Raw genomic sequence first — 21,328 nt, forward strand, 5'->3', positions numbered from 1 at the left:
AAGATATATGTCCAAACTCACAAAGAAATAAATAAACAATGGAAAGGACTCCCTTGTGTTTCTCTTGATCCCTAAAGTGGATTTGACCTTCTAACTTTCATGAACACAAAACTGTAGAGCTGGTACAAATTATAGAACTTTAAAATGCTCAATTTTGCTTACCATAGCATTTCTTTTTATGCTATGGCTTACCACTGAGAACACAGCCAGCATAGAATCTTTAGTATTTGTTAGGTGGTTCCATTCAATTCTCACTAGAATCCATATCTGTAATTATGGACAAGACAGTCATCCCCATGTGGATTTAAACTGGAAAGAAATATGTTATAATTGCATAGCCACACATATTTCTTATATCTGGAAATAGTAACTTTATTATTTTTGTTTCAAAGTGAAGCCCTTGTCTCTAATGCTGCCTGAACAGAGGTACCTTTTGCACCAATATCAGCTAAAGTGCTTTCTGCCAGTTACACTGTTGGCAACCGTTCCCTTGTTTCTTATGAATGTATCTTCATTCTAAGGTAGCCATGAGTGAGGACTTTGAAAAATGGTAGCTCCTACAAAACCCCAAAGGCTAAAAATAAAAAGCTCAGTGCCTGGAATGGGTTACCTTTTTAAAAGTCTCTCATTGAGGTTTCATGTACTCAGAAATATTTACAGTGCTATTGGCTGCTTTCGGTACTTGACAATAAAAACATATAGCTGCAGATACCACATACATCTGTCATAGCATATGAAGATATCACATTAGTGCTGGCTAGAAACTTCATTCCTGCAAGACAGTTTTCATGGTGTTTGAACATTCTATGCACATTTCTGGATGAGGAAAGTAATCATGGATCTTAACCAGCTAAGAATCCTGTGAACTCCTGCAGTAACTGGCCCAGAAAGCACACCTATGATGCAATAACAGCATGAACATCATGGGGGCAAATAGCCACTTTCTGAGTGGATTTATGTTCCATTCCACAAGATGAAATCAGGAATTATTATCAGGGCCAAGACCCTGTGGTTAGACAGGTCGTAGACTTTATGATGGTAATAGGACTCCCTACATCTCTCATACTTCTAAAATGATATGGCATTAAGTGGACTCCTAATAACTTATGATTATACATATAGATCAATGCATCTCTACTGTAATCTGAGAGTCTTCTATTTGCAATAGATGAAGATTAACATATTGACCCACCACTGCTCAAAGTACAGAAAATAAGAGACTATGTAATGCCTAGATCTACCCAGAACATCTGTACCGCATACTCTTTCCCAAGGCTTCAAGCTCACTGCAGAAGGGAGAAAGGAGTACATGTGTCAAAAGCCCATGTATGACTACAAAGGACGTCATACGGTGCTTCTTTATCTTGGTTGTGACAATATACACAAGACCCATGTAAATTTAAGACACACTAAATCTCAACATGGATAATGGGTATGGTCACAAAAACTCACCCCTAGCTCCTGACATTTGATAGCTGCTAGGAAAGGGATAATCAGTTTCCTTTAAAAGAGCAGTCCCTTGCAAGTCAATCGTATTCCAGAGAATGGACACATTCAAGAATATATGGACACCAAACATCAGACATTATAGCTAAAAAACCAATAGTGACAAAGTGGTGGGAAGATTGGGCACAGGGAAAATGAATGGAATGGAGAGTATGAAATTCCCAAAGAACTAATAATTTCTTAAAAGAAACATATTAGTCCCCATTGCTTCTTCCTGCTTTTACAGAGATGTCGTAAACAACTTCCCAGTTTCGTTGTCACAAGCAGTACCCCTCCCTGACGGTACATTTTCATCTATTTGAAAACAGAATAACGAACAGTGGCACTGCAGGAGCATTCAATCATCACAGCCTAAGAGTACTCCTACTTTCACTATGTTCACAGTAAAAGGGAAGACTACAACATGATTAAGTAGGTCTCAAGCTGAATGTCTTAAAATTCTAGATTATACAAGACGAATAGCAAATAGTCAACTTTTGACTAGGCTAATTTACAGAAAATCCATAAATGAAATGAAATATATGAAAGCGCATTTATTTAATAACCTAATCTAACTCAATTAGCCCCATGGAATGGCAAGCTAAAAGAGAAACACAGCAGTGTTGCTCACTCGGTCTCCTGACTTAATATGCTACATAAATGCGGGTAAGGTAGAGGTCAGAAAGTGCTTCTGCTCATTCTCCAGTCACTGTGTATATTAATAGAGATCTACACAGAGTAACCTTATAAACCAACCTCCCTGCTTAATGCAGGTTCAAGATACCCTTTCTGCTGAGTCCTTGGAAATATAAAAATTTTATTTTCCCTGACTAAATTTTGGGGAAGACAATGTCTTATTTAGACCACTAAAGAGGTTTAATTGTGACTATCACATATAGAATTTCAATTAATAGTTGTCAATTAACAACTTCAGCAAAGTGGCAGGTTATAAAATCAACTCAAGCAAATCAGTGGCCTTCCTATACTCAAAGGATAAGCAGGCTGAGAAAGAAATTAGGGAAATGACCCTCTTCACAATAGCCACAAACAGTATAAAGTATCTTGGGGTGACTCTTACCAAACATGTGAAAGATCTGTATGACAAGAACTTCAAGACTCTGAAGAAAGAAATGGAAGAAGACCTCAAAAAATGGGAAAACCTCCCATGCTCATGGATCGGTAGAATCAATATAGTTAAAATGGCCATTTTGCCAAAAGCAATATACACAGATTCAATGCAATACCCATCAAAATCCCAACTCAATTCTTCACAGAGTTAGAAAGAGCAATTATCAAATTCATCTGGAATAACAAAAAACCCAGGATAGCTAAAACCATTCTCAGCAACAAACGAAAGTCTGGGGGAATCAGTATCCCTGACCTCAAGCAATACTACAGAGCAATAGTGTTAAAAACTGCATGGTATTGGTACAGTGACAGGCAGGAGGATCAATGGAACAGGATTGAAGATCCAGAAATGAACCCACACACCTATGGCCATTTGATCCTCGACAAAGAGGCTCAAAACATCCAATGAAAAAAAGATAGCCTTTTCAACAAATGGTGCTGGTTCAACTGGAGGTCAGCATGCAGAAGAATGCGAATTGATCCATCCTTGTCTCCTTGTACTAAGCTCAAATCCAAATGGATCAAGGACCTCCACATAAAGTCAGACACTCTGAAGCTAATAGAAAAGAAACTGGGGAAGACCCTTGAGGACATCGGTACAGGGAGAAAGTTTCTGAACAGAACACCAATAGCTATGCTCTAAGATCAAGAATTGACAAATGGGACCTCATAAAATTACAAAGTTTCTGTAAGGCAAAGGACACCATCAAGAGGACAAATCGGCAACCAACAAATTGGGAAAAGATCTTAACCAATCCTACATCAGATAGAGGGCTAATATCCAATATATATAAAGAACTCAAGAAGTTAGACTCCAGAAAACCAAACAACCCTATTAAAAAATGGGGTACAGAGTTAAACAAAGAATTCTCACCTGAAGAACTTCGGATGGCGGAGAAGCATCTTAAAAAATGCTCAACTTCATTAGTCATTAGGGAAATGCAAATCAAAACAACACTGAGATTTCACCTTACACCAGTCAGAATGGCTAAGATTAAAAATTCAGGAGACAGCAGGTGTTGGAGAGGGTGTGGAGAAAGAGGAACACTCCTCCACTGCTGGTGAGGTTGCAAATTGGTACAACCACTCTGGAAATCAATCTGGCGGTTCCTCAGAAAACTGGGCACCTCACTTCCAGAATATCCTGCTATACCACTCCTGGGCATATACCCAGAGGATTCCCCACCATGTAATAAGGATACATGCTCTACTATGTTCATAGCAGCCCTATTTATAATTGCCGGATGCTGGAAAGAACCCAGGTATCCCTCAACAGAAGAGTGGATGCAAAAAATGTGGTATATCTACACAATGGAGTACTATTCAGCCATTAGAAACAATGAATTCATGAAATTCTTAGGCAAATGGATGGAGCTAGAGAACATCATACTAAGTGAGGTAACCCAGACTCAAAAGATGAATCATGGTATGCACTCACTAATAAGTGGATATTAACCTAGAAAACTGGAATACTCAAAACACAATCCACACATCAAATGAGGTACAAGAAGAAAGGAGGAGTGGCCCCTTGTTCTGGAAAGACTCAGTGAAGCAGTATTCGGCAAAACCAGAACGGGGAAGTGGGAAGGGGTGGGTGGGAGGACGGGGGGAGAGAAGGGGGCTTACGGGACTTTTGGGGAGTAGGGGGCTAGAAAAGTGGAAATCATTTGAAATGTAAATTAAAAATATATTGAATAAAAAAAAAAGTTGTACCAACGCTACTAATAACCAAAAAATTTATATTAACTTCATGCCCATAAGAGTAAAGATACTGAACTTGATATATCCTAGTCAATAATATCAAAAGTAAATTTTAGAGATCTGGAGTAAAATCACATTCCTATTCTGAAGAATTATTTTTAGTTTTTTTATCAGAATGCACATTTTTTATTCTTTGGGAATTTCTAAACTCATCTATTAATGTGTTTAGCCTGAAAATAGAATGTAAACCTCACAACATAATGATGGTTAAAACAATAGCCTCCAAAATAGCAAGAACAACAACAAAGTTCCACTAAAATAACATTAAAATTCATCTAAAATTTATAATGGATGGCTTTTTCAAACTAGGTGGTTGATATCTTTGAAATAATAAGATTAAAATTCACCTAAAATTTATAATGGATGGTTTGCTCAACTTAGATGTTTGATGTCTTTGAAATAATGGAACATCACAAGAACAATTCAGGAATCGATATCTGCTGGTATTCATATTCCTTGCAGGGGTTGATATTCACTGGAATTCGTATCTGCTGTAGGGACTGATATACTCTGATGTTCATATTCTTCACTACTGGTCTGTTTTTCTTAAATCATACTGTCATCATGACATTGTACAATAAAATATGTGCTTTTATTCTTTACTTCTACAATGAATCTTTCTGTAAATCATAGCACCTAAAGGGGTCATCTACACCAGGAAATCAGGGCTCTCAACCTCCCTGACCCAAGCTTGTGATTCTGCCCACTGTGAAGAAGGTAATTTGACCTAAATGCAACCAATCTTAAACAATGGCATTGAATGTCTTCATTTACCACTTACTGTCTCAGCAACTGAAGTCTGCCATGCCTTAATTACCAACTTGAAATTTTGCATTTTAATTTTTGAATGTTTTTTCCAATGGCTCCTCAATCTCCTATCTTTACACTTTAAAAGGAATGGCCAACTTATGTTTACTCATATCCTGTGTTGTATAACACATAAATATGAAGCATTTTTAATGATAAACTATTACAAAGTTTTCTCCTATATATCAACTTATTTTAAAATATATATATTGAAAAACTTACATAATTTTGAATGCCATAGAAAACATAGAATAAAACCAGACAGCAGGTCTAAAAAGGGAATGTTACAAATAAGGATGCAAGCTCCAGCTTCAGAGCAGATCAGACTTGCTGCTACTCAAGGACTGCCCAGAGCACAGGACACATGCCTCCCACAGAGGGAGTCACACCCAGCAGCAGTTTGGCTGCAGATGGCTCATAATCTTTAGCTATGCATATCAGTGAATAATTTATTTCGATTAAAATGTAGATAATGGCATTCTTCAAAACTGTGTGATGCTATTCTCAGTAACTTGGTAAAAAATCTTTATTTAGCACGTAAAGTAGTTGAATGTTGCTTCTCTTAAACAGTGGATTGCGGGTTTCTGCTGAATAATTTAGCAGCTATGACCATCATTTGTGATAAGCATGCTAAATGTGCACTTTTGTATTAATAAACCAAAACAACATTCTCCAGATGCTAACAATAGCATTCTTAATCCTCGCAAACAATTTCAAATGATAAAAGCATGTTTGAATGTTTGTCACAGTTGCCTAAAACAGGGAAAGCTGACACTCACTAAAGCACTTCTCACAGTATCTAAGTATATGGTCGTCAGAAGACAGTCCAAGAATGGCATCCTGTGAAGGGAATCCTGAGTGCTTCTGAGAAAGTCCAAGAAAACAAGGCAAGAGTCTTGAGACCTCAGTTTTTTCAAAATATGGAATTGTCCTTTGGTTATGCTTTTGCGCCCCTCCCAAGTGTGGCAGACAGGAAATGTGTTTTCTTCAGATTATTCATTATCATCTGCTGTTGTTATTCAATTGCTTACACTATGTTTTTGATGCCTCTGTGGATAAATGCCTGTTTTTACCATGTGCATCTTGTCCTTGTGATTACACACAGCTTGAACCCTTGAAAACTTTACCTTTCTTATCATTCAAGGTAATAATTGTTCAATACTCTGAATAAAGTTAGCTACTGCATGAGATTTAGTTCGCCTCATTTTGGGGCTCCATTCTCCCAGGTTCCAGTGCCTCCATAGCAGTAAACACAGGGCTGTGAAAGGCAGTCCATGCTTACAACAAGAAGAGGAGGATGTCTTATCAGTAACTGAGCTTGCTTACATTATAAGTGAGACTTCTAAGTACCTTCTCAAGCTTCTATGCTTCAGCAGACCAGCAAGCACAACCCTCCAACTCCCAGTTCTACAGCTTATGGCTGCAGTGGCTACGATTAAACGATGCTTGTGCAAGTCTAGTTTATTTTATCATTTTATAATTTTTTAATTTAAAAATTTTTAAAAGAAGAGATAACCCATGCTACTAGAATAGACCCAAAGTCTCATGGACTGATTTAAAAACAAAAACAATTACGAACTCAATATTTGCTAAGAAATTCACAAGAAGCTCTAGGAAATTAAATCAGTCACCTTGTGACCTTGTGTGCATTGGCCTGGAAAGAAAAAAAATACAGTTTATAAGATGCTAAAAATGCATGAATTTATATATATATATATATATATATATATATACACACACACATATATATATATACATATATATATATATATATAATGTAAAAATGCATATTTCCCTAAGGGAACTTTTGACTCTTTTAATCTCTAAAGGACTCAATTCTTGTGCAGCTGCAAAAAAACCACATATTTACAAACACATATTTACAACCACATATCAGGGAAATGGTGTTTTAAATCCTGATTCATGGATTTTCATTATCCTTCATTCTATTCTGATGTTTTAAAAATCTTTCTTCCTCCATCAATATAACAGAGCAAGAGGAAACCTGGAGTGAAGCTTAGTGTTTGTTTGTTAGTTTTTTCCCAGTCAATCCAAACAAAGAATTCTTATTATCCGGTTCACATATGAAGAAACCTGTCAATTAAATTATTTGTTTTGCCTCAATTGAATGAGTTGCTAAGTTTTAAGTATGGAACTAAAACTTCTAACTGATAAATTAATGATGCAACATGTTTCTATGAAATATATTTTATAGTTAATGCTTTTAGTAGGAAAAAAAAACACAATACACCTAGCCCCACAGAGACTTGATATGCCAGGGTGGGGGAATTCAGAGGGGTGCCTCTGTGTTCTGGAGGGCAAGGGGAGGGGGGAAGAGGAAAGATTGTTGGAGGGTGTGGCCAGAAGGAGCGGCAGGAAGTAGGATGTAAAGTGAATAAATAAAACTGAAATGAAGAAGAAAATACACAATAGGGGTAAGTTGTTTTAGATTTAGGGAGTCTTTCTCCCACCTCTCTCCCTTTATCTTGCCTCTACCTCCTCTGCCCATCTCTCCCCTCCCCTCTTGATATATATTCTACTTTACAAACAGAGTTGCATCTTAAACTGCTAATTTATTGTCTGTCCTTCTAGAGTCCAAATGATATTAATAAAGAAAAGCAGTCATCGCCTTCCTAATCTCTATTGTCAGACGTTGGTAAAGTGGGCAGCACAAGGCTAAAGCTCTCTGCTATCCAAGAGAACAGAAATTAAGCCATCAGGCTAGCAAGGCTTTCAGCAAGTGTCAAATGAAAGAGAAGAGAACGGATTCCTCCTTTAAGATCTTCTAACTGATAAATTAATGATGCAACATGTTTCTATGAAATATATTTTATAGTTAATGCTTTTAGTAGGAAAAAAAAACACAATACACCTAGCCCCACAGAGACTTGATATCCCAGGGTGGGGGAATTCAGAGGGGTGCCTCTGTGTTCTGGGGCTTTTGTTTGTTTGTTTGTTTGTTTGTTTATCAACTACTTTTCAGAAACTAAATGGTCAACAATTTTAATTTCTTTTAAATACTGAGGATATGTAATATAAACATACACATACACAATCTGTAACTTAGAAATATAGAGAATACCTAGGGATTCTCAAATCTAGTTAAAGACAAAGCAGTCTTCTCTAGATAGATATTATCTTTAGGGATCAGTAAATTTAAACTCTCGTAGATCCTCTTGCTAGTAAATTACATGTCACTATAAAACTTAAATTCTTATGATCACTTTTTTTAACTACAAATAAAACTAACAATAATGGATCAACTCCTTACTGTCATTGAGAATATTACACCAATTAATAGCAACAATAATAAGATATAGATATAATGTCAACTTAAGAACAGTTCCACTTTTATAGCCTACTTTGACTTTTAATTATGTCTGGATCTCAATGAAGGAATGAAACAAACCACTCAGAAAAACAGAGGCTTAAACAAATCAAACAAGTTGGTTTAGTTAAGCAAGACTTCACACCCACAATGTCCAAATCTAGAATCTCCTATTTTTCCAGCTTTTCAGAAGCATCTTATCTGTAATTAATAAGCACATGTTACATAAATGCCAAAATTGAAATACATTGATAAATATACTATTTAAAATATACAATGTTCAAATTACTAGTTTCCAGATTTGTGACAAAAGATCAGTATCTTTCTTAAGAAAGCAGCAATAAACATTGTTTATTGTAAAGTTCTTTATTAAGCAATTCAAAATATTTCTAGTAAAGTTATACTCCCATCACCAAGCATGAAGACGATGCTAAAACTAGACCTCAGATCACCTGATGCTATCCTTGTATTAGATATTATTTACAGAAAATTATAAAGTTATGATAAATTATTTTATATATTTGTCTTCAATGAAATAGTCTGAAATATCTGCTTGTAACAGGTTGCCTTGTCAAGGGCAATTAATATTTGACATGAGTGAAAATGTTACAAATGCTTGCTTTCTCAAAGGACAGGAGCGGGCAGGTGCTGCTATTACCCACTACATTAAGCTTATTTACTGATTCAATAAGTGACCTCATTAGTCTTGGTTATCTGCGTTCACAGAACATCTGCCATTGCTAAACTGTATAGACCATCATACTAGTTGTGATAATACACAACAAGCCAACTAGACATAATGAAAGCAAACTCTTCAGAAAAACATCTGAAATGGTTGGTCATTTAGAAGGCAAAAATAACAAAATGTAATGGCTTACTTCTAGTGGATAAGCTTGCAACTATAGCATCAAGCTGTACACAAACAACACTCAAGGAATAAAAGAGATCGGAGAAACAGCTGAAAAGATTAGGATTCAATGGAATATTTTGAATATATTTAAATATTACAGAATATTAATAAATCTTGTCTTTCTAGTAGGTTAAAATTATTAGAACACTAGTTTTAAAGGAAAGCTCATTTTGTTATAATCAAAATATTCTACTTTTAATAGTAAAAGGAGGTAGGAATTTCTAGGTCATTGCAACAAAGCAAATGCCTTGTATCTTCCAAAAATCTTATGCTTAGATTTATAAAATGCCATTTTTCTTAAGACTTCAAATGAGCATGATACTAGTTCAAGGACATATAATATTGATGTAAAAGTAATGAGTAAAGGACCGACTGAACAGCATCGTAAACATGTTCTTTTGAAATATTATAAAATCTTATATTATTCATAACCACAAATTCTCTTAATTTCATCAATTAGATTGCTATTATATTTGGCATCTGTAATGTCTCCCAGAGGCCCATGTGTTAGGAGCCCTGTCCTCACAATGGAAACTACTGAGAGGTGATGGGAGCACAGAGATGGGCCTAGGAACTACTCACTAAGACCGTTCCTATGAAGGAGATAGTGAAAAACTTGTCCCTCCTTCCCATTGACTTCTACGCTCCAACTGTGAGGTGAGTAGTTCTGCTTCTTCACCTGTGGCTGCCACAATGTCATGCGTCAAACCGGCCCAACATCAACAGACCATTGATCATGAAATAAAACTGCAAAGCTGTGACCCAAAATGAAACTTCTCTCTTCACAAACTTTCCAGGTAGTTATTGAAGAGAAAACGGTTCAGCACAATCATCAAGGCTAAAGAATTTCTTTAAAATAAGATGGAAATTAAATAATTTATCAAGCTCCTGATATCACATGCATTTTTTAACTAATAATGCTGATCAAGTAAACTCTTCAGATTACTCCAGTGTTGATTTTAGTTTGGACATGAATATGTAAGTTTTTAAAATAGTACAAAAGATTAAAAGTAAAAGCCCCCTTCATGAGCACTGATGTGGGCACTCTAGAACCAATACCACTAACTTGGTTTCACATTCTGTGGTGGATATGGCTATAACATCATGAGTTTTGATTTTATGTTTAGGTCATATATTTACAATGCTCAGGGTTTTCTATCTTGCTACATAAACTGACTTTTATCAAAAGATAACTTGACGTCACTTGCTTCGAGGAATAATTCAGTGGGAATTTTATGAACGAATTGATCTCATTCATAAAATTGCACAGAATTACACATTACTAGATGCAGGCCTACTTTGCTTTATCACTTTCGCTGTGCACATTCAATTACACTCAATAACTAGAACTTCAGTTAAAATTACTATTCACTTTGATAAATACTTATTTATTTTGCATATAGTGGCACACAGATTCCATGGTTCCTGTGTAGAGGTCTGAAGACATCTTTCAGGTTCTTTCCCTTTAAGATAGGAATTCCAAGACATCACACTTGGTGGCAAACATTCCCCCCCCCACCCTGCTGAGCTATCTCTTCTACTTTATAACCCAAGTCATCTGCTAACCCTAAAACGCTGCCTTTCTATTGAAAGAGAGAAAGGGAGACACAGCTCTCAGCCCCATTCCTCTTCTGTATATAACACAGCCTCCTGCAGTGCGTTTTCTTTATAACACTTTTACCATCTGTCACACCATATGCTTCAGTTATTTGTGATGCTGACTAGAAGGTAAAGACTCTAGCCTAGTTTGCTCGTGCCCAAATGACCAGACTCTAGAACATCCATGAAACTTAGTGGATGCTGAGCAAGTTGCTGAAGAACTTTGTTGACTTCTTTTTTCTTATGGGTTCTATAATCTGGGGCAATGATGAGTTATTGTTTTCCAGGTCATGACCCACATCCATTCTTATCTCCAATCGGCCCACTGAAATTTGAGTGTGAAAAGCATTAATGACTTATCCTGTTAAATCTTTCTCCGAAGGCACATAACTTTTGCTATTTATGTTACCTGGATGAACCCACTACATTTTTATATTTACTGGTTCTAAGGACTGCTGAGATCTCCGTGTGCAGTTTTTCCTTGTCTCTTCAACTGTCAGTAATTTCCATCATCTCTTTCTGTGCCTGCTTCACCCATTCAGCTTATATTACATTTGTGAGCTGGCCTTCTTTTTATAGGGGAATTATGTAGCAATTTTACTTAGACTTGGAGGTGCCAAAAAATGACAAAAACAAAAACAACAAAACAAAACAAAAACAAACAAAAAACCAAACCAAATAAAAAATCTCTGTGCTAAAAAACAGCAAGCAATTGAAAAAATAAAAAACAAACAAACAACAAAAAAAAAAACCCTTCCTTTTTTGGAATAGTTCTTTCAGCTCTCAGAATAGAAACATACACTCAAACTCACACACATTCGCACACATACACATGTACATACACACATAGACACACGCAGTTTCTCTTAAATCAGAAGTAATGACAGGACTATCACTTTACGGTGACTAGTACAACCACTTTCTCCAACCAAAGTCTGTGAAGTATGTTTTGTTTTTTATTTTTAATAAGGTTTACTTGCAAATCTATATATGAAAGTCTAATTTAGTTTTGTTGCTGCTTTTATCTTGAAAGGCAGTCATGCTTTTGTTTAATTAAACATCTAGTTTTGAACAAAAGCCATGTATAATCACTAAAAATATTAAGCAAATTAAGCAATTTCATCACTACCAGTTAGTTTATTCTCAGGGTTCTGAAAATTACAAGATTTTTCTTCAATCATATTACTTAAGAAGAGATAAAAGAATGATCACACATAATACTTAAACGTATAAGGGTCAGCTGTTAAATCTGCCCACAACTGTGTCTTGTCTGGGGTTAGTCACTGACAGTGATAAAGTAAATTAATAAAAACAACAACAAAAACCATTTGTCACTAATTATAAAGTAAGTGTCCCGTGTGTGTCAGAAAGCAGACTCAAAGAGAGCCTGCATTGTGCGGATCAATTCCATTAATGGAGCATCAAGACGACCTAGAGCTCTGCCGACCTCTCCATACCAGAACTCCAGGCTGGACGCCAAGGGCTCTTAAGATAGTTTTGGAACAGCTCCCATCTCCAGAGTCTCCAGAGTGGGCAGGTAATTTAAAGGCCTTCCACTCTACACAGCGGACTAAGTTGAATTACAAAAGAGTGCCTGGGAATTACCACAGGGCACATATGCAGGTGAGAGGGAAACTTTCAGGAGTCAGTAATTTCCTTCCACTGTGAGATCTGGGGACCTGATTCAGAGCACAAGGCCTGCACAGTAAGTATGATTAGTGCCTTTACATACTGAGTCACCACACCACTCCCCGATTTAGCCTAAACACACTCAGTGTTCTATGTCCAGGTCTTAGTCAAATCCTAACCTGTTGCACATTCCCTAACATTTATCCCGATACTTTCCATGGGAAATGAAGCTTTTCTCAATCTTAGCCCCTGGAAGTGAATGCTTCCTTGTTAAAAGTTCATCATATTTGTTTAAATATTTCATATCTCTTATTACCTGAATCAAAATCATATTTTCTGGTGTATACATAATTTATATATTTTTTCATGATAATTTTAATCATATTATATTCTATTCATATTTTAATATTTTAATTATGTTACATTCAACATTCATGCTTTAGTCCCATGTCTTTCCTGTAACAATATACAGAATGCCTGCCATGATAAGACATTTAAGTAATATCTATCTTCTAAATGCTGGGCATATAAACAATAAAGGAAGCATATATTTCTAAGTGTATTTTTTGCTTTGTGACTTGCCACTGAAGCACAATATATGGAAATATTCAATGAAAATATTAGCCATCTTTTAAGCCATTGCCTTGAATCATCAAAAAAAGTATATTGTGGGCCTAAATTAAATTTTATTAAAATTGCAAAAGTTTTATGAGAGCATGTGCACGTGCGCGTGCATGCACACACACACACACACACACACAATTACAATATTATTCTGACTATCATTGATAAGAACACATAATACTGTGTTCTTAGTAATCATAATTCTATAAGTAAGTAATGGCGCATATAAATGGTTGTAGAATCCAATAGAAGGTTTGGTTGCAAAACTCAAATAATTCAGGAAGCAAAGAATGGCCAAATAAACACAATTATTGATCATCATTAATATTATTGACACAATTTCATTAAAAATAGAGTATACAACTTTATCCTTTAGGGATATTTAAATCACATACTTCTTAATTTCCTGTTGTCAGTTATTTTGAAGTGTTCTCAGATAATATGTTTGTTAACATATTATCATATTAGGCTCAACCATGTGAAATTAACATTTTCTAGATTAGAAAAAGATATTGAAAGTTCTATATCCACATCCATTCCACACATTTTTTACAATGTTGATTTCAGATAAAAATCTTTCATATTCCCAATTATATATTATATTCTCTGCAAATAAAAGCTTACAGAAGCAGCCAGAACACCGAATACAAATATATTCATACTTATCACCTGCATAAAACTCAACAGCTAGTGGATCAAAGACCTGAACATAAAACTAGATGCAGTGAGCCCGATAGAAGAGAAAGTGGGGAGTGGTCTTTAACTCATCAGCATAGGAAAAGACTTTCTTAACACAATGCAATTAGCACAAACACTAAAATCAACAATTAATAAATGAAACCTCATAAAACTGGAAGGTTCTGCACAACGAAGGGCAATGCTATTTGGGCAATGCAAATGGACAAAAAGCTTTTATCCATTTACACATCCAACAGAGGGCTAATATCCAAAACATGTATAGAGTTCAAAACACTCACACTAAATTTCAAGGAAATGACACAATTTAAAAATGGGGTACAGATCTAAAAAGAGGACTCTTGGAAGAGGAAACTCAAATGGCCGAAAAGCACTTATGGATATGTACAACATCCTTAGCCACCAGGGAAACGCAAATCAAAACTACTTTGAGATTTTGTCTTACACCAATCAAAATGGCTAAGATCTATGAAATGAGTGACAGCTGGCGATGGAAGGATTGAGGATAAAGGGCACACACAGCCATTGCTGGTGGGAATGCGAACTTGTACAGCCACTGTGGAAATCAGTGTGGTGGGTCCCCGGAAAGATGGAAATCCTTCTACCTCAAGATTCAACTATAGTACTCTTGAGCACATAGCCAAAGGTGCTCCATCCTACCCCAGAGACACTTGCTCAACCTTGCTAATTGCTACTCTATTCACAATAGCCAGAAACTGGAGCCAACCTAGATGGCCTTCAACAGATAAATGGATAAAGAAAGCATGCTGAATTTATAAAATGTAGTATTACTTATCCATGTAAAAATCGAAGTCATTAAACTTGCAGGTAAATAGATGGAACTAAAAAGAAAATCATCCTGTGTGAGATAATCTAGACTCAGAAAATCAAACATGGTGTCATTTTTCAATTCAAAGACTTTCCTGGTTTTTCCACCACACTGTGATATCCCTTCTCCCTAGTCCCCAATTGCAACCTATCATTTTATTTTTTTATTAAATATTTTCTTTATATTTCAAATGTTGTCCCCTTTCCCAGTTTTTGCCCAGAAACCCTCTATCCCATCTCCCCTCCCCCTGCCTCTATGAGGGTGTTCCCTCACCCAACCATCCATTCCCAAGTCCCTGCCCTGGCATTCCCCTGCACTGGGGCAACAAGCCTTCACAGGACCAAGGACCTCTCCTCCTGTTGATGCCTGACAAGGCCATTCTCTGCTACATATGTGGCTGGAGCCATGGGTCCCTCCATGTGCATTTTTGGTTGGTGATTTGGTCCCTGGGAGCTCTAGGGCATCTGTTTGGTTGATATTGTTTTCCTTCCTGTGGGGTTACAAGCCCCTTCAGCTCCTCAGTCCTTTCTCTATGCCCTCTATTGGGGACCCTGTACTCAGGCCAATGGTGGGCTGCGAGCATTCTCCTCTGTATTTGTCAGGCTCTGGCAGAGCCTCTCAGGAGACAACTATATCAGGCTCCTGTCAGCATGCACTTCTCTAGGCCTTTAAATGCTAAGCTAGTACTTACCAACTCCCTGGGAATTATTTTATCAGTACTAAGAGCAAACACACATACCCTTCTGCCTCATTCTTCATCTCATTTCTTTTGATGGTTAATCAGGTTATCTAGGTAACTGACATAAATCTGAGAACGTACACATCAATGATGAGTCCTCTTCTCATAATAACTTCTCTCAGTAATAACTTCATTTCTGTGAATTCATCCATGTGGGTCTAAGTGAGTCTCAGCAATGAGAGAAGTATGTCATCTTGGGATATAGAGAAATCACCAATGGGGATGGGCATGTACTAATTGAAAACTGGATTCCAGGTAATAATAAAACGTTTGGAAATTTGAAGATAATTATCCATTTTCTTAAAGACAATTATTTATTTCAGTCAATAGTATCAAAATGAAAGTTGGGTGGGGTCGAGAATGCCCATTATCACCAAATTTGGAATGCTTAGAATGAAGATCACAAGTAAGAAGCAACTTGAACTACATAATTGCAAGTTAACTTAGGCTACATGGCAAACCCTGTCTCAATAAATAAATAAAAGAATAAATACTGAAACAAACAAACTATATAACAATAATATCAAAATCTGTTACGTGAGATCATGCCTTTAAAAACTGAAGCAATATCAGTTCATAAATAACAAATAATGTAGATATTAAACACAGAATGAATTTAGGAGTTCCGCTTCGACCTTCAATTCATATTTGTATCACATACCGCAATTTCAGGAACATTTCAGAACTGTTAGGATTGTCATTTGAGAGGATATTTTATGAAAATAAACACGCAATTAACAGGGAAAAGGAAAGGACAAAAGCAAGGAAGGGAGGGAGGGAGAGATGTAGAAAGACAGGGAGAGTTCGAGACAGCTGCTCCCTGGCCTACAGTGACAGAGCAGGCCTCTTGTGTAGACACAATGCTTTGGTTTCAGAGCTTAGAGTGGTAAATCAGTGCACTTACCTCAGTTAAATGAGGGTTGGGGTTAAAACCGCAGAGGCTACACACGGTGCTTTGACACTCAGTGCATGTGTTAAAATTGGCCTTTTCTGGAGTGTGCAACAGAAGCTCAGTGGTGTTACAAAGAGGGCAGATGGTTTTAGAGAGGCCTTGTGCTGGAGTCTGTGCTGCAGAAGTGGGTGGTGGTTGCAGAGGTGGTTTTCCAGTTACTGTTTGGCTTATCGATTTCGTAGGTTGTTGAGCTGAAGGTTTTGCTAGGCCTGGCTGTTGATGGTGGGGCTTTGCTGGGGTGGGGGTTTGGGGCTGGGGCTTTGCTGGAGTGGGGGGTTGGGGCTGGGGCTTTCCTGGGATGGGGGGTTGAGGCTGGGGCTTTGCTAGGGTGGGGGGTTGGGGCTGGGGCTTTGCTGGGGTGGGCTGTTGTGGCTGAGGCTTTGTTGGGGCTGGTTGCTGGGGCTGGGGCTTTGCTGGGGCTGGCTGCTGAGGCTGGGGCTTTGCTGGGGCTGGCTGCTGAGGCTGGGGCTTTGCTGGGGCTGGCTGTTGAGGCTGAGGTTTTGTGGCAACAGGTTGTTGAGGCTGGGGCTTTGCTGGAATGGGCTGCTGAGGGGAAGGCTTTGTTGGACCTGGCTGTTGCGCTGGTGTCTTTCCAGGTCCAGATTGCTGAGCTGGCGTTTTTGTAGGCCCAGGAACCTTAGCTGCAGTTTGTGGGCCAGGCTGTTGAGCTGGGAGTTTTGCTGTCCCTGGCTGCTGGGCTGAGGACTTTACAGGCCCCGGTGCAAACTTTCCATGACCAGGAGTCTGAGCTAGAGACTTTGGCCCAGGCTGCTGCGATGAGGTCTTCTCTAATCCAGCCTGGTGAGCTGGAGGCTTGGCTGTCACTGGAGGTTGTGCTGGGGACTTCCCTGTCCCTGCTGGTTGAGCAGGGGACTTTGCTGGCCCTGGTTGCTGGACTGTGGCCTTTGCGGGTCCAGGCTGTTGGGCTACAGGTTTTCCAGGACTTGCTTGCTGAGCTGGTGTTTGGGCTGGGCTCTGCTGGGAAGGTTTTACTGTGCCAGGGGCTTGTGGCTTTAATTTTTCTCCTTGCTGTGAAGATGCTGACTTGGGAACGCTTTCTTGCTGCGTCACTTCCTTCACTGGTCCTTGCTGTTTAGGGATTGACTTGGGTGATGGTTGCTGCAAAGGAGGTTTTGTGATTCCTTCCGATTTCCCTTGGTCCTTCTGAGCAACTTTTTGTTTCTTTGTAGTTTCCTCCTGGGATGCCTCAGAGTCTGATATCAAATCAAAAGGGTTGAATTTATTTACAACAGAGGAGACAGCACTTAAAGGGTTAACATCTGAGAAGAAACCAGGCATCATACTAGACTTGTATTCTTCCTTAAAATCAGTTCTGGACTTTGATTCTTTCAAGCTAATAGTCGACGGGCTCCTTCCAGGTAGCTTCTGTTCTGACCTAAACGTGTCCGTAGTTCTGCTTTTGCTGAGACCAGGCTGAGTGGGATGCCCAGGGTCTGGCGGCTTTCCTGGTTGCTGTGGAGCCTGACTACTATCCAACTCTTGCTTCCTAGAAAATGAAAAGAGTGGAAATTAGTTCAAATCAAACCAAAATTTAAAACTATTGGATGTTTGTACAACTCAAACATATGGAGACACAATTTTTGTTGCAACCTATATTGTCTGTAAAACTTTTCTTGTCTGTTACTTTTAAATGGGTAGACATTTTCAACAAATCAAGGCAACAAAATCTTGTAAGTGGTGAATAGCTGTTAAATTATAAAAATTTACATACATATAGCTACTAAACTATAACATATGGACATGGCACATCCTTATGAAATTTTATACAGATTTGTATAATAATTACTAACTTTGTATGTTTTTAGGCTAATGGCCAAACAACTTTTTTGTACAAGAATTACTTTATCTTCTCTAATGGTTAATTATTAATATGAAGTTTTTATGCAATATCACAGATGAGTCTTAAAGGATCTTGGGATATAACCTGATAGTCAAACAGCAGCTGGCTATGAGCCCATTTTTAGACAGTGCTACAACTTTCCTCAGTGGATAAAAATATGGGACAGCTTCATTCAGTGTTTGTCACGCTATTTATTGTCACAACTATAATTTTAACAAGTATCACTGACGTTGCTAGAGAGCTGTGACAAGTAGCTTTACAAGACAATTATTTCTCTTAAAAACATGTAACTATGATAAACTTTATGTGATTTGAACTGAATAATTAAAAGTAGGTATGTTAAATTTTGAATAAACCATTTTTGTCAACAACAAAAGTACAACTAATCACATTCTACACTGAAACTTTGGAGAAAGCCAACTAAATAGTTTGTTTTATTTATGTCATCTTACATTTGGAAAACATATATTTCTCTTTGAAAGAAACATGGGGAAAAGAATTAATGATTTTGGAGCTCATGATAAATTAAATAATCACAATATAGGTTACATTTTTATTCAATTCAAACGTGGCTAGTTAGGTCCCCAGCTACGTATTTGCAACTTTGTGCTAGTTAATAATTTTATTCAGAACTTCCTTAATTCTTCAAGTGTAAAACAGGATCTAAGAGAGAGCTGAAAGAAATGGAAAAATATTTCCTTCAGGCAAGACTTGGAAAGAAAATATTTTTTTGCTGACTTATATGCATAAAATGATGTAATAAAATGAGTTAGTGTGGTAGATTGTAGCTCACTGGTACAATATCTGCTGGAATGAAAGGTATTGCAATTGGTGCCAGCACTATATAATATTAATGCTAACAATAATAGAAGAGTGTGGGAAGGTTCTTCCAGAAAAGGGGTTTTTAAAAGTAAATGTGTTACTATGTTTCCAAAGCTTTCATCTTAAAAAAAGACTCAAAACTATTTTCAGGGTTATTTCCAAAATACCTGTGATTTAAAAAAAAAATCATTACTATGTATTTATATTTAAACATATTGCAAATGCCTCTTTACAGATTCCCTGTTCATAGAAAGGAAGAAAAGCCACAGTTCCTAACTGAAAATAGGTTATTTCCAAAGAGATACAATGTACAGAGTTTAGCATTATTCTAGAAATGTTCCACATTCAATTAATACAATGCAAAACTCCATTGAAAGGAATTCCTTAAAGATGTGCATATCTTATAGTAATTATTTAGGAACTTCACTATACTGCACCTTTGAATGTGGTCCTTGAGGATTACCTTTAAACAAAGGTCAAAAAAATTCTATTCTTGATTTTATCTAATTGTTATTTTCTGAAAATACTGTTAAACTTAATCTGTATCTGTGTTAGCATCTTCATTTAACTCTATGTAAGTGTAATAACAAGTGGAAAATAAGCTGCATATGACACACATTATTATATTTATTACATCATTTTACAATTGCATAAGCACCCCACAAAAATTAACTTGTGTTGTGTTAAAGAATATCTCTGCCAGAAAAGACTGACATAGCCATGGAGACTGGTAACTTAGTTTTAATTGCTTTCAGGATGTAAATGCAAGGTTTTTTGTTTTGGTTTTTGTTTTTAAGGCAAAAAGAAAGAAACCCACAAAGAGAGAAGCTTGAGACCAGATGAAGACGGAAAGGTGCTTGAGCAACTGGGGTTTCCTGAGCTGCTTGCTGTCACGACTGTTCTGCTAGGAATGAACTAAAATGCAATCTGTGTCTTATCCACTGACCTGGGAACTAGAAGGACCCTTGTCACTCGTCTCTCCATTGAGAGAATCAGACCTTGCTCCTTGGAGGAGAGCATTAATGTTTGATGAAACAATGAGTAGTGGATGTGAAAACCAACAAATGGACGTATCAGGTTTTGGCTTCTTGAGTTCTTCTAACGGTTTTCTAAGATTTAAATGGATACTTTCCATGTTCACTTAAGACCTTAGACTTGACTTATTTTCTTATATTAAAAAAAAAACAAAACAAAGCAAAAACCAAAAACCAGCAAAACCAAACCAAAGCAAACAAAACCCAGTGTAGCAGATGGCCACTCAGCAGGGGAGGCTCCAAGGAGCACTAAAGGAAATCATCAAGTTACAATTGTTTTATCTTCTATCACAGGAGTTTTGCTGTAAGCCACCCATCACATGTTCATGAATGAAATGAACTGTAGTAATAAGATTGTCTTTCACTGGGTCTCGAATAAATCAACATTCTGAAGAATTTTGTTTGTAATCTTATTCTAATTCTAGTTGAAGTTATCCGTGTTTGATTCCACTTCCTTTTTCATTTTTACTATTGTCATTCCCAGATTAGCACCTTTCTTTCATAAGTTAGTAGAGAGACTGTTTCAGATAAAATGATATTTCAGGCATATGCAAATATCATGATGTGGAGGCAGCTGGAATGATGAGATGTTTTTAAATGTAACTCAGCAGTCAATGACAATTTGGCAGTGCTGAGTCACATAAAATATTCCATATCAGAAATAAAAATAACCTTAGAAATGTCTATTGAGTTCTATACTAGAGAGAATATGGGTTTTCAAAGCTAAGAGAAAAATTTCAAGTCATGATCCTAATTTTAATGTCTGGCCTCCAGCCTCACAAAGAGGGTGCTGCCAGGTAGACTCATGCTCTCTGATCCATAGGAAAAGGAATATAAATCTGTATCAGAAGCATTTCTAATAATGAATAATACAACATGTGTCTATTGAGTGTTTTCCATGGCTGGCGCTGAGATTGCCGTGCTTTATAATTATCACACTTCTCATTATTAAAAATCCAGCAAAAACAAAAACAAACAAACACACTGTGAACTTTTGGGTCATCCTAAAAATGACTTCCTGAGATAGGTAAGACAGGCCTTATTATATTCCTTAGAGGCAAGGGACATGAGACACACGTGGATTGAGAAGTGCACATTAATTTGCTGTGAGTCATATAAAATCA

The 21,328-nt window shown here is 37.1% G+C and overlaps 1 protein-coding gene across 1 annotated transcript in view; it reads right to left on the reverse strand.

Moving 5' to 3' along the window:
• Positions 1-21,328, reverse strand: part of Pclo (piccolo presynaptic cytomatrix protein) — a 335,880-nt gene that overhangs the window by 312,352 nt on the left and 2,200 nt on the right. Inside the window, exon 2 of the mRNA XM_052172403.1 lies at positions 16,440-17,994. Within this exon, the coding sequence (XP_052028363.1) occupies positions 16,440-17,994 (1,555 nt within the window). The remainder of the gene's footprint in view (positions 1-16,439; positions 17,995-21,328) is intronic.

Source organism: Apodemus sylvaticus, chromosome 2 (assembly GCF_947179515.1).
Source record: "Apodemus sylvaticus chromosome 2, mApoSyl1.1, whole genome shotgun sequence".
Lineage (NCBI taxonomy): Eukaryota > Metazoa > Chordata > Mammalia > Rodentia > Muridae > Apodemus > Apodemus sylvaticus.